We start from the raw sequence: 12452 nt of genomic DNA, 5'->3' as shown, positions 1-12452 counted from the left end.
CTTGCGAGCCCAATACTTTGGTCCACAGCACAAAGCTGAAAATTGAACATTTATGTTTGTTAGTTTCAAACCAATGATAGCGTGCTGACATGCATGGCTTTGTAGCTCGCATCGAAGGCCGCAAATATTATCTTCGTGTAAATCGAAAAAATCTAGACTTTCTGATATATTGCAAACTTGTTTTATTTAATTGGAAAACATAAAACCGGGAAGTTGTTACTAATGAATTAAATTGGTTTTAAAATAAGCAATAATTACAAAATAGAGATAATGAAAGAAATACACCGAATACTATTAAAATTTTGAATTTGTATTCTTGTTAAGTGCTAAATAGGAAATGAATTTTAGAATCTGCCTCCGCGAAGACGTAACACCAAATGGAGCGTAGATTCCTTTTGGATATTTTAGTCTGACAAGGTGCGGCCATCTTCCGGCTGTTTATCGGCCAGATTTGCGCGCGGTGATCTGGAGGAATGCCTTCTTTGTCTTGAATTTTTGCTTTAACGTTCTCAATAGTATCCGAGGGTTCTACTTCTAAAGTGATGGTTTTACCTGTCAAAGTTTTTACAAAGATCTGCATGCCCCCACGCAAACGCAGGACTAAATGCAAAGTTGACTCTTTCTGTATGTTATAATCCGAAAGAGTACGGCCATCCTCCAATTGCTTTCCAGCAAAAATTAAACGCTGCTGATCTGGCGGGATTCCTTCCTTATCTTGAATTTTAGCTTTAACATTCTCAATAGTGTCAGACGGCTCAACCTCTAAAGTGATAGTTTTGCCAGTCAATGTCTTCACGAAGATCTGCATTTTTAAGAAATCTAAAGGGCGAAAACACGAATATGTATTAGTTATTGAAAAGAAAGAAATCTAGCATTATTTGAATGACTAAAAAATTATTGTTATTTAGCCTACAACCGAAATTCAACTCATCAAAAAAATTAGCCATTCTGCTGGCCAACAATGCAACAACAAATGACAGACAAAATACTAGATGTTTCCCTTGTGCGCTTACTTTCGGTGCTCTAGAATTCCCCATTGAAAAAAAGAAATAGGAAAAATTAATAACACATCTCGAATAAGAGATAAAACCAAATTCCAAACGATTTTTTTATTGAGAGAGATATGAAAAAATGCTTTGAAATCCGATCTTTCTGCAGAGCCCCGTTTACCTTTTTTTTAATGTTTCGATAAATTAACCGAAATTTTGCTCTCCAAATTTATGTAATTACGCGCAAAAAAGGATAACTTTTTGCAGAGTCGCAGCTTTTAACTATTTTAAACACAGAAAATATTTCCTTTTTGGTTTCAATATTGCTGAACACAATGTCAATTTTTCTCTTTAAAAGAAAATATTGTTGATGTTTATTTGTCTTTTTCAAAGTACTTTTTATTGTAGAAAGAATAACCTTTTTATTGTAGAAAGAATCTCCTTTTTTGCTGCAAAAATAGGGCGCTTTTTTCACATGTTTGATGTATAATATCCAATCTCATAACTTTCCAATACAAAAATGATATAAATAATAATTTCATGTTGTTAAACAAAACTAAAAATAAAATAAAAGGGCGCAGCGTAGGCTCAACCTGTGATTAGAATTATTTTACTACTATTGCTATACATAACATATCAATTTTATCAATATATTATTAAGGAAATCCCAAATCCAGTTCATGCCAGCTAATTCATTTTCCCAAATAATAAATTCAATAGAGAGGGAAAATCCAAGTACCCATTCGCGGCCAAGTACACAAAGCAGTTTAACGGATTAAAAATGAGGCCACGAACTTAGGTAATCGGAATATGCTTGTAAAAATGTATATAAATAGACTATATGTGGATGGCAGAGTCAGTCGAAAAAGGACATTTGAGTCGAAAAAGAATCTTAGAATGGAGAAGCCTAGAATATTGCCAAAGTAAAATGGAAATAGTCCTACCCTAAAACAAATTGATTGTAGTGAAAACAAGCAAGTATGTTTCTCTTAAAAAGAATATCCACGATACGAACCGTACCCGAGAAAATCGAACTTCGTAACAATCTATAATATAAACCTTTAATAGAAAATGCCCGGGGAGGTTAAAGGTATTGTATAAGAACAAAATAATAAGCTTTTAAAGCCAGCACACCTCTAAACTGAATAAAGGGAAAGGGCATAGTTGTGAGCATCAAAAAAATATTAAATGAGCCATCAATTTTATTAAGCCATAGTTGCCCGCTCACCTTCTTCCCCTTAAATCTCCGAATAAGTGACTCACTCACGTTTTGAACAAATGACAATTGTGTGTAGACAGAAATCTTACAAATAGTGGGAAAAATAAGTGGTCCAACATTAATTTAAAATTCAAATTTGGGGATTATGCAAGCTTTGTGTGTTTCTGTTATTAATAAGAGTAGTAACGCTGTTAATTAGTAACAATTTTTCTTTGTTTTTTTTAATATCATCATCACACAAGGTGTTTTTTTTTTTTGCTCTGCGAGCAGGAGGTACAAAATCTTCAAAAGATACTGCTTGTTCCTTAGTAGCAGTATGCATGATTTTCACGCAGTAAAAACTACTCCCCCCACAAGCTTCGTCTACCACACTCCCCCGCGGGACCACCGTTAGGTAATATTTCGCGGAGGCTGGTTGTCGTTAGCACGCTTCCAATGGTGGGGTCTCAGTGAAATATACTATTGACTTCAACTCCCTCTGCTCTCCTCCCGCTGCCTTTCATGCTGCCATAGTTCTTTGAGCACTCCGCTTACAAAGTCGCCTACGGTGCTCTAGCCCTTTTTGCTGGCAGTTAACCACCCCAATATTTCACTTGGCTCTATTTGGCGTCTGTCAAGGTTGGTAGTAATTTACCTCACTGTGTGGCCATTGGATCCATTGCATTTTATTCGGGATAAGAACAAACGTCCATTTTCCTTTCGGTGCTCTTTCCCAGCGCGATTTTCAAATCCTCATCGACGCTAGCCGCTCCTTTTGGGAAGGGGCGTTGATACGGCGCCTTTCGTGGATGGGCCTCATTTCGTCCGCCAGAATGTCGAGTGGCATGGCACCAGCAATCACAAGGACAGCATTCTCTGACACTGTCCGGAAACTATGTAGATAATATAAGACAAATTTTATTACTAAAAAATGTTACTTATAAATAATAATTCTTATAAACTAACTTGAAATTATTTTGCCATAAATGGAATCATGAAAATGATGCACTTGCATTTTTTGTGTTCATTTACTTCCAGCAATGTGAACAGCTTGAAGTGTACCATAAAAATGCAATATAAGCAAATTAATGTAAACAATCGACGACACACCTCAAGGTCTGGATTACGTAACAAACGATATTATTGTCTGTGGTCAATTATATGAAACAGACAAACACAGAAACGCAATTATGCAAATGCAAGTGCATGAACAAATTGAACATAGTTATGTCAATGAATGCATATGAATGTGCAAATAAAAAGATACAAAATTGAAAGAAAGTATATATTTAGATTAAAGGAAATAAAATTGAATAAAGTATATACTTAAACTAACCATTCGTTATCCGAGAGAGCCCGTCTTTCTTCGACCACAACTAGCAGGCGTTTGTATACGACCCTCTCCAATACCTTGCCCATTGCGTCCAAAAGGTAGACGGGTCGGTATGACAATGGCTCGTTCAGTGGCTTATTGGCCTTCTGAATATTGACCAACCTTTCGATCTTCCATTCATCTGGGAATATTCTTTCTTCCAGATACCTTTGCACCATCGTCATGAAGACGTCTGGCCTCCTTGTTTGGGACTCCGTCTGAGCCAGGGGTTCGCTTGTCCCCAATCCGTTTGCAGGCGCTTAAAAGCTCGTCGGCACTAATTGCTGGTATTGCTTCATTTTCTCTGCTGTGGAGGTTTACCAACATATTCGGCGGCCTCTGCGGAAAAAGTGTTGCTACTGTTGGTCGCAGCATGAACGGACGGATTTGCGGCGTTTTCTGTCCTTTGACCTTCTTCAGGACGAGATTTATATGCTGTTCCTTATGGATTGACATCAGCACCCTGGCATATTTCGTCAAAGCTTCTCCTTTTGCTAGCCCTTATGGCTTTTTTTAAGTCGCTTGCCCTTCTCCTCGAGCGCTGCACTTTTCGTCTGGCTTTCAAACAGTTCGCTCTCAAGGACGCTGTTTCTTCGGTTCACCAATAGCACGGAGATCCGCTTCTCCCTGTAATTTTTCTTCGAGACATAGCGGCGTCGCTTGCAGGTACCAGCAACTTCGTTACGTTTTGCTGGGGTTCACCACCCGTACCGTCACCCCTCTCTTAGGAGTCCATAATGATGTTAAAGACGTCCTCGTCGAAGAGTGAATCTCTCCGCCTCGGCCGGGTAGTTTTGTTCCTCTGTTCTCTCTGGTTTCTATGTCGAGGAAGATGGCATGGCGATCACTGTTTGTGTATTCCTCGCTCAACGACAACTTGTTTATTGTCACTAGACCGGCGCTGACAAAACTGAGGTTTACTTTCGACCTCCTTCCTGCCTTACGAAACGTATCCCTCCGCCCGTCAATTAGAAGAGATACTTTCATAAATATTTAGCTTTCGCCCTAACGAATTGCTTGTGGTGGCATTCCACATCCAAGAGTGCTATAGGAGCGGGCGTCCAAATTGCTGCTTTTTGGGACGCGTCGGTTACCCAGGTACCCTCCCCTGCCCTTCGATATGGCTCGCACCTCTTTCTCAACGACCGTTTGCCAAAGTAGGTCATGAGCTGCTTCGGCGTGGTTGAGATTAATCTGCATTATTCTCATTTTCGCGCTCTAATGACCAGTGCCTGCTTGAGCAGCGCACATTTGCCGCTTCCCGCCACGTGCTTTGCGTCCAAATTCGACGTCGCCCTGCAGAACATGCAAGAAGACTCCTTAGTGCAACTTTTCGCAATATGGTCTTCCTCTCCACACCTTCGACAAGTCTTTCATCGGTCAGGCATCGGAGACAGCTCAAGAATGGTTTGCTCTCTCTGATCCTACAGATCACCCAGCCTATGCACAGTTTTCTGCCTGCCAAGAGTTTAGCGGCTTCTTCTTGCTCCAGGCTAATGAGCGCCGTCTGGGTTCCGCTATATGCTTTCCTTATGTTAAACACTTCTGCGGTTGTCAACCTGAATTGGGATTTAAGTGCGCTGCTTACGTCCTCGCTGGTAGTGACTTCGTCGATGTCTTTGCATTCGACCATTTTGCGTTGCTTCAGGCAGCTGACTTCTGCCTCCCCTCCTAAAAAGGAGCCCTCTGCCAATCTCAGATGTTCTGCCTTCCCTCTGCTCCGGTTTAGTTGAAGTAGAAGCTCGCCTTTTTGCGTTCTTCTTATTTTCTGCGCAGCCTCACCAAATTGCGGTTCGTCCTTAGCCTTGCGGAGCATATCTGAATAGGAGAGCGCCTTTAGCTGCTATGACAATAGCATCGGTTCTACCCTTAAGAGGTCTTTTTTTGGGCCGGTCTGCCTTTTTTTTCCTCTTCGTTTTCGCTCCGACTTTCACCCACTTCAAGTCCTTCGGTATGTGAAGGCCGTCAGGAACTTCTGCTGCGTACTGTTCGGCAGCCCCCGTTATGGTGGCTACATTATGACGTTTGGCACTCGACGTGTCCACATCCCCCGGCTGCTTACGTTTACACGCCCCAGGCTGCGTTCGCTTCGCCCCGCTTGCATTCTGCAGCGGCGAGATTTGCGAGTCACCGTCTCTTCGTTCCATCACCTTTTGCACATACGTGCGCGGCGGAGACTCTTATCAATCCGGCAATTTGCATACATCGTTTTGATGCCGTCTATTGTGTCACGCATTTGTTGGATTATGTGGCGCCTCTTTCCATCATTTTCGTGTAGCGTCACTACCAAACCCTTTATATAGTTGCCCAGCTTTACGAAGGCTGCCATGTTTTCCGCATCCTCTGATGTGCGGTTTGACGTCTCGAGGAGCGTTTGTCCGAGATGAGGCTGTGTTTGCACGTCTACTGACGAACTCATTGTTCTTCCGCTCACTTTGAAGGGGTTCTCTTCGCTCAACCCGCCGGCATGACCTCTATTTCCTAGCGTTCAGTGCCAGGTCCAGCATTAGCCAGGAGTTCTTCTCAACTGGGCCCGTACCCATTAACTTAACGATGCGGCCTAGGACTTACTTCCTAGACTTGCCATAATTTTAATGGGGCGAGGGTGGTGTCAGCATTAGTTCGGAAGCCATTTCGGCTGGATGTCACTCCAACCTACCCAGGTAACGGCATACTGCCACCACAAGCTCAAAATCGTCGATTCAAGTAAGTGTTCCTATATGCCTTAATCAAGACTTTACCGGGCGCGGTCTTGATGCACATCCATAGGCTTCGTAGAACTATGTCCATAGTTGCCACCCGCATACTAAGAGTGGGGAGCACCTATTCAAAGGACGGCGCTTACTCGTTCTGTCACTGAAGTTTCGCAGGGTTATGCGGCATTTTCCGCCCTCCTCATGTGCCTCTCTTGGTCGGGGACTGCTTGTTAGTTATTCGCAGCTAGCCTACAGACATACCCTTGGGTACATGCAGGCCGATCACAATCCGCCACCTGTGACCCCCACAGTAGCCTGAGCTTAGCCTTGTGATCACACAGGCTGTAATTGTTCGTGTATTGGTATTCGTGTAACACGCGTCAACAAGAAGAGAGAAAAGAGAAAGAAATAGGAAGGTGGCGACTGCAGCCGTACAATAATATCGAAACCTCACATTTAAATATTAAAGGTAATGCTTAAGAATTTTGGCGCCGTCAAGTGATGCGTTATATAAATTATTAAGTACAAAACAATGACGAAGATGAAATATGAAGACTTTGAAATGAAGGGTATACACTAGTCGAAAGCAAACAAAAACCATAGTTTCATATACCCTTTGTGCTGCCAAATAAATCTGCTTTTGAAAATACATGACAGTTTTCTCAAGAATAACCAAATCACGTTGGTTTCCGCCTTAGCATTGTACCATTAGAGCACATATATTCATATTGATGACTTTTTGACGCAGTTAGTTCACCGTAACAAGCGAATTGAGCATCGTATAAACCGTCTCAAAAAAGTTTTCTTTTTTTCTTACGCGTAACGAACTTGAACGAGGAATGACCAGCAGTTAATTTGTTTAAAAATATTTGAAATATACTATAGACTACTCTTGAGATAAAACATTTGCGTCAAATACTGATGTAGATTTCAATAGAATAAAACAGATTTAAATCAATCAAATGCAATTTGTCAATCATTAACTCCGGCACTATCCCCTGACTTGAAAAGCAAATAACCACGCGTTCACTATCAGTTATAGCATTTTTCATGCATCGAACGACGCAGGAAACGCATTGCAATTCGATTTGTTTATCAAAATATGATTTGCATCCAAGGAAGACGTCGAAACCAAATGTTGGAAAATATAATTCTTGAGGAATTGCCTGTCGTCATAAGATTTCTTTCTATGTACTGCTCCAAAACTTTATACAAATTTTTTTTACAAATAAATAAATTTAAATATTTGTTTATTAACAAGTAAGAAGGTTATATTCGGCGGGAGACGAATCTCGCTAAACTCCCACTATTTAAGGAGTGTACAAAATAGTTTTAAACGTTTCCTCTTGTTTGCCTTGTGATAAATAAGCATCAAATCTCAAAAAAAGGAAAAAAATAAACACGGACCGACATGGCTACATAAACTCGAATTTCACGCTGATGACAAATATGTATACTTTATAGGATCTCTGAAGCTTCCTTTTTGGCTGTTACAAGTTTTTTGGAAAAAAAAATGCGTATATCCCCACCTTACAGTTCTAGGTTTTAAAACTATATCAGCAAGGACAACACCAACCTGTCATTTTTAAAAGGTGTAGTTACTGTATTGACATAAATGAGCGCCTTAGAATTTGCTAAGTACATTTATAATATTTTTCTCTTTCTTTTGCAATATATTGTGCTATATTATTCGCCACGTGAACTGTGATAAAAACGAAAGCTGCGGGGGCTAGATAAGTTAAGAGAAAAGTTTACCGATAATTTTAACGAAAGCCCTTTAATTAACAAATTATTAATAATTTCTCGTTATAAAGCTAGTTTAATTTAATTTATAAAAATTGTAGATTAGAAATTGAAAAATAAAATCTAAAAAAGGGCTTAAAGATTACATATAGCCTGTATGATTTAATTCATATTCATACCTCTTTTATCGCTGTTAGTGAGTATCACGACTACAGTAATACAATTAACGAAAAATCGATTCTTGGATACTCATTACACGAGTAAATATATCCAGGCCACTTTAACATAATTCGGAACAATGCGAGAAAAAAACTACAGCTATTGAAATGCTTTCCCACTGAATTTACCATCAAACTATCTGAAAATAACTTCAATTTGCTCAGATTGTAGAACCCGAGACGGGCATCAGCTTCATAAATGTAATATTACTTGTCAACGCTAAAGTGACATACGTTGTAATTTGCAAAAATATATCAACATTTTGCCCTTGTATCTATTGCAGGCATACTTATATGCCGATTTAATCTATTTTCATACCTAGTTGATAAAATACCCGATGAAGAAATACTTCTCCCATTTCACATTTGTGTATTAAGCAGATCACTTATATGCGTGCCTATATATTATGAATTTTTTTCTTACAGAAAGGATAAAACCAATGCACATCCATATTTCAGGTTAATATCATAATAAACGTAATGTAATTAACTATGAAAAAATAAAATCAAATTTAAACAGATTTTGTACGCAACATACATCATACGTGCTTTACTTATATACATACGCAAGTTTTATGTGCATATACATTTATTTTATTAATAAATAAAAGAATTATTTGCGCTTTCAGACGCATCTTAGGCACCTTTCCTTATTATTTGTAGGTTAGCTTAACTTTTTAACTACGATAAATTTTACGAATTGTATTCATTTGTGGGGCCTAACCTGGCGAAAACAAAATTTTCAATATTTGCAAATCTGAATCCCAGCCGAACGGGCTGACAAAAATATTATTAAATGGACTCCGAATCTAACGCAAATCGTGCGCAAGTTTCTACATATTGCAAGCAAAATTCCAAAATTAGCGTACCGCCACGCTTGGATAGTCATTAATCATTATAATTGCTATCAATATTGCACACGACATAAATATAGTATATATTTATGTGATAGCAACACGATAACTTAGTTGCATTTTATAATTATTGTATGTATACACTAGCGCATGGACACATATTGCATTACTAATCAAACCGGGAAAATCAGACAATAACTAAATTAAAAGTGATGTCATCTAATTTACTTTAATCCGTTTGGAAGCACTTAGAGGCATCCTTTACGTTTAAAACTAAATAATACTTTTTCATTTTGTTTTTATTATTTACAAAATTATTGTATTGAAAGATAAACTTGCGCTTATTTATCCTGACCAGAGAGAGTATATTAGAGTTACGAAAACACATGTCGGTCTGGTTATCGTTAGCACGTCAAAAGCATTCTTAGACATGCAACTTAAATTTTTCTTGCCGCTCTCGCCAAGTTTAGCTTGAAAGTCCACAAAATCAATTGATATCCCAATCCTAAGCTATCAAAAATAATTGTCAACTTGTGAATTGAAAACTTCGTAGAGCTTTTAGCTTAGACATTTATCTTCGCAAGGTACCCTCCTTTTTTAAGCAAAGTTTAAATAAAAATCTGAATAAACGTGATCAATCGATAATTCTTATACTTTTGTTCTCTTCAAATATTTTTGAATAAATGAGTATTATTAGTAAAAGGTGTTTTTAAAGGAAAAGCTGCAAATTTGTTTTCTGCAGTATATTTTACAGTGCAGAAACTACACCATTCTGGTTTCTTCGCTTATTCGAAACAATTGGGCGTAACCTCGACGTCGTCGTCCCAATCAGTTCCGCGTGCTGAAGAAATGAAATCCCCAATTTCCAAATCTTTCACTTTATAGTGAATGCAAATGTTGTGGAGCAAACGGTTGCGAATTTCCTCGTTTTTAGCGCATTGTACCTGCTCTTCCGATCTTCCATGAAAATGCGCCAACGACCTTAGAAATTGAATAGAGACTTAGCTTACAGATTATATATAATAGTATAGCACACTTTTATATAAATCCATACATCTGTTCACAATGGTTCTGGCCTGAGAATGAATGTCGTTATATTTACTTTTAGTTGGGTCGACTGCATTTTTATACGGCGTCACAGACGAAATTTCATCAAAGTGCCTCAAAAACAGCGAATTATACTTAAAATATCCTACTCTGCCTACTAAATGTCTTATTATTATTATTATAGTTTTAGACTAATGAAATAAATTCTTAGAATAACAAAAAGACATTGAGCACTAGCAACACAGGCTATCGGCTCTAATTTAAATAAATGGATATTAGATAATGAGCTTAGTAGTATTAAAAAATATAATATATTGAATTGATATTCTCTTCTGAAGTTGATCGTAGAATGTCCAAAGGGTTAATCGTTCCAAATGCAATACTTCAAGCCTGGCAAAAGTTAAGGCAGTCGCAGAGAATGTGCTTTATGGTGAGAGTTTGTCCACAACTGCAGATTGAGGAGGAAGACTTCTTCAAGATCCATTGGTGAGTTGCAATTGTAAGACCAAGGCGAATTCTTAAAAATGTTTGGATCTTGGTTTTCTCAACATTTGTTGGATATAAAAATGGAGTAAATTGAGGGTTAATAGAAGACTAGTGTTGATGATGGTATTGTAAATTTCCTTCTGCAATTTTCTCTTTAACTTTTCTTCCAATGCATCTTTGAACATCCAACTTTTCCATGACATCATCCATAATTAGAGGAGCAGAAGCAGCATCCTTTACCGCTCGATCAGCGTGCTCATTTCCCAATAAACCGATGTGACTTGGTGCCCATAACATTTTAATTTTTCCGTCGGGCGTAGTAATTGTATTCCTTAATTTGTTGATGGTGCTCCATCTCGAAGTCGAAGGATTCCGAATAGCTTGTAACACAGACAAACTGTCGGTAACAATGACGGTTTTGAGTTTGGTTTTATGGGCAAGGTTCGCAGCATGAAGGATAGCTCTGGTTTCGGTTGTGAAAGTTGAAGTACTTTCGTGAAATATGTGATTGAGAAGAACCCGTCCTGCAGCATCAACCACGGCACAAGCAGGAGGCAGACTAGAAGATTTTGAGCCGTCTGTGTATAAAAGATTCCAACTAGTACTTTCCAATATTTGGGTTTTTTCAGCTATTAGACTCCTGAAGACGTAATTTGGAGTATCTTCTTTCTTCTGCATTGACAGCGAGATGGCAAAAGAGCAGTTTTTCAAAAACCATTGAGGTTTAACACCAAAAGGGCGGAAAATTTTTAAGGGAATGTTCAATTCCTTTGCAACGTACAAACAATGGTCAATTGCAGATGGCGACTTTGGAATTTTCTTCGCAATAATAATCTTTCTCATGTCATCACCGAGAATCGATTTGTTTGAATTAATAAGTTTAGGGACTATTTTAGCTTTTAACTCATACAGTCTATTTTCTAAGGTTGGGAGACCAGTTTCAATTATAATATTACTTATGGGCGTCGTCCGAAAAGCATAACAACTTGCTCTAACGGCTTGGTGATAGACCGGTTTAAGGATGTTGATATTAGATTTGCAGCTATTGCCATAAATTATCAAAGCATAGTCAATCTTGCTTAACACAAGCATTTTGGTAAGATAAGCAATAGTGTTAATATGCGCATGGCTTCTCCAAGCAACTTACTGTATGAAATTTACCCTTGTTAAAAGAGAATTTTTTAACCGAAGACAGTGTGCTTTCCAATGATAATTGTTGGAAAACGTGAGGCCGAGAACATGGAGCGTCTGCACATTTAGTACTGGTAAGTCGTTAATATGCATCAGTAGGTTTCTTGCATCGCGCATTTGTTTTCGACAAATGTGCATTTTTTTTTGATTTTTGTATAGAAATTTTAGCTCCTGACGAGTTTGCCCATGTGGAGATCTCTCGTCCAATAGATTCGAGGATGTTGAGTGCTTTCGTGTTGTCTTTTTCTTTTGTAAAAATGTATTCATCGTCCGCGTAGAGACAATGTTCCATTCTTGGTACACGGCAAAGAATTTTGCTAATTTCGTTGAAAGCGATCTGGAAAAGCGTGACAGAGAGAGGAGATCCTTGCGGAATGCCATTCTTTAGCGGAAAGGAATCATAAAGATGATTGTTGATTCTAACTTTGAATCGCCGATGCGACATGAATAATTTGATGTAGTTGAAGAATTTGGGTCCAACATTCCATGATTTCAAGAGTCTTAAGATAACATGAAGACCAACTCTGTCAAATGCTTTTTCGAAATCAATTGAGAGAATTGTTACGTGATTTCGTTCGGAAATTGCTTTGCTTGTGAAATAATCAATATGTAACAGAGCGTCGATGCACCCTCTACCCCGCTTGAAACCAACTTGTTG

The 12452-nt window shown here is 38.6% G+C and overlaps 1 protein-coding gene across 1 annotated transcript; it reads right to left on the bottom strand.

Moving 5' to 3' along the window:
- Positions 1-404: 404 nt before the first annotated feature.
- On the bottom strand, positions 405-808 carry LOC119641858 (ubiquitin-like). The gene is given in 2 exon segments (XM_038040738.1): positions 405-448; positions 451-808. Coding segments are annotated over 2 exon segments (402 nt in total).
- Positions 809-12452: the final 11644 nt, after the last annotated feature.

This window comes from Glossina fuscipes, unplaced genomic scaffold, assembly GCF_014805625.2.
Source record: "Glossina fuscipes isolate IAEA_lab_2018 unplaced genomic scaffold, Yale_Gfus_2 183, whole genome shotgun sequence".
NCBI classification, from domain to species: Eukaryota; Metazoa; Arthropoda; class Insecta; order Diptera; family Glossinidae; genus Glossina; species Glossina fuscipes.
The sequence above is the reverse complement of the archived record's forward strand: the minus strand, read 5'-3'. Positions and strand labels throughout refer to the sequence as shown.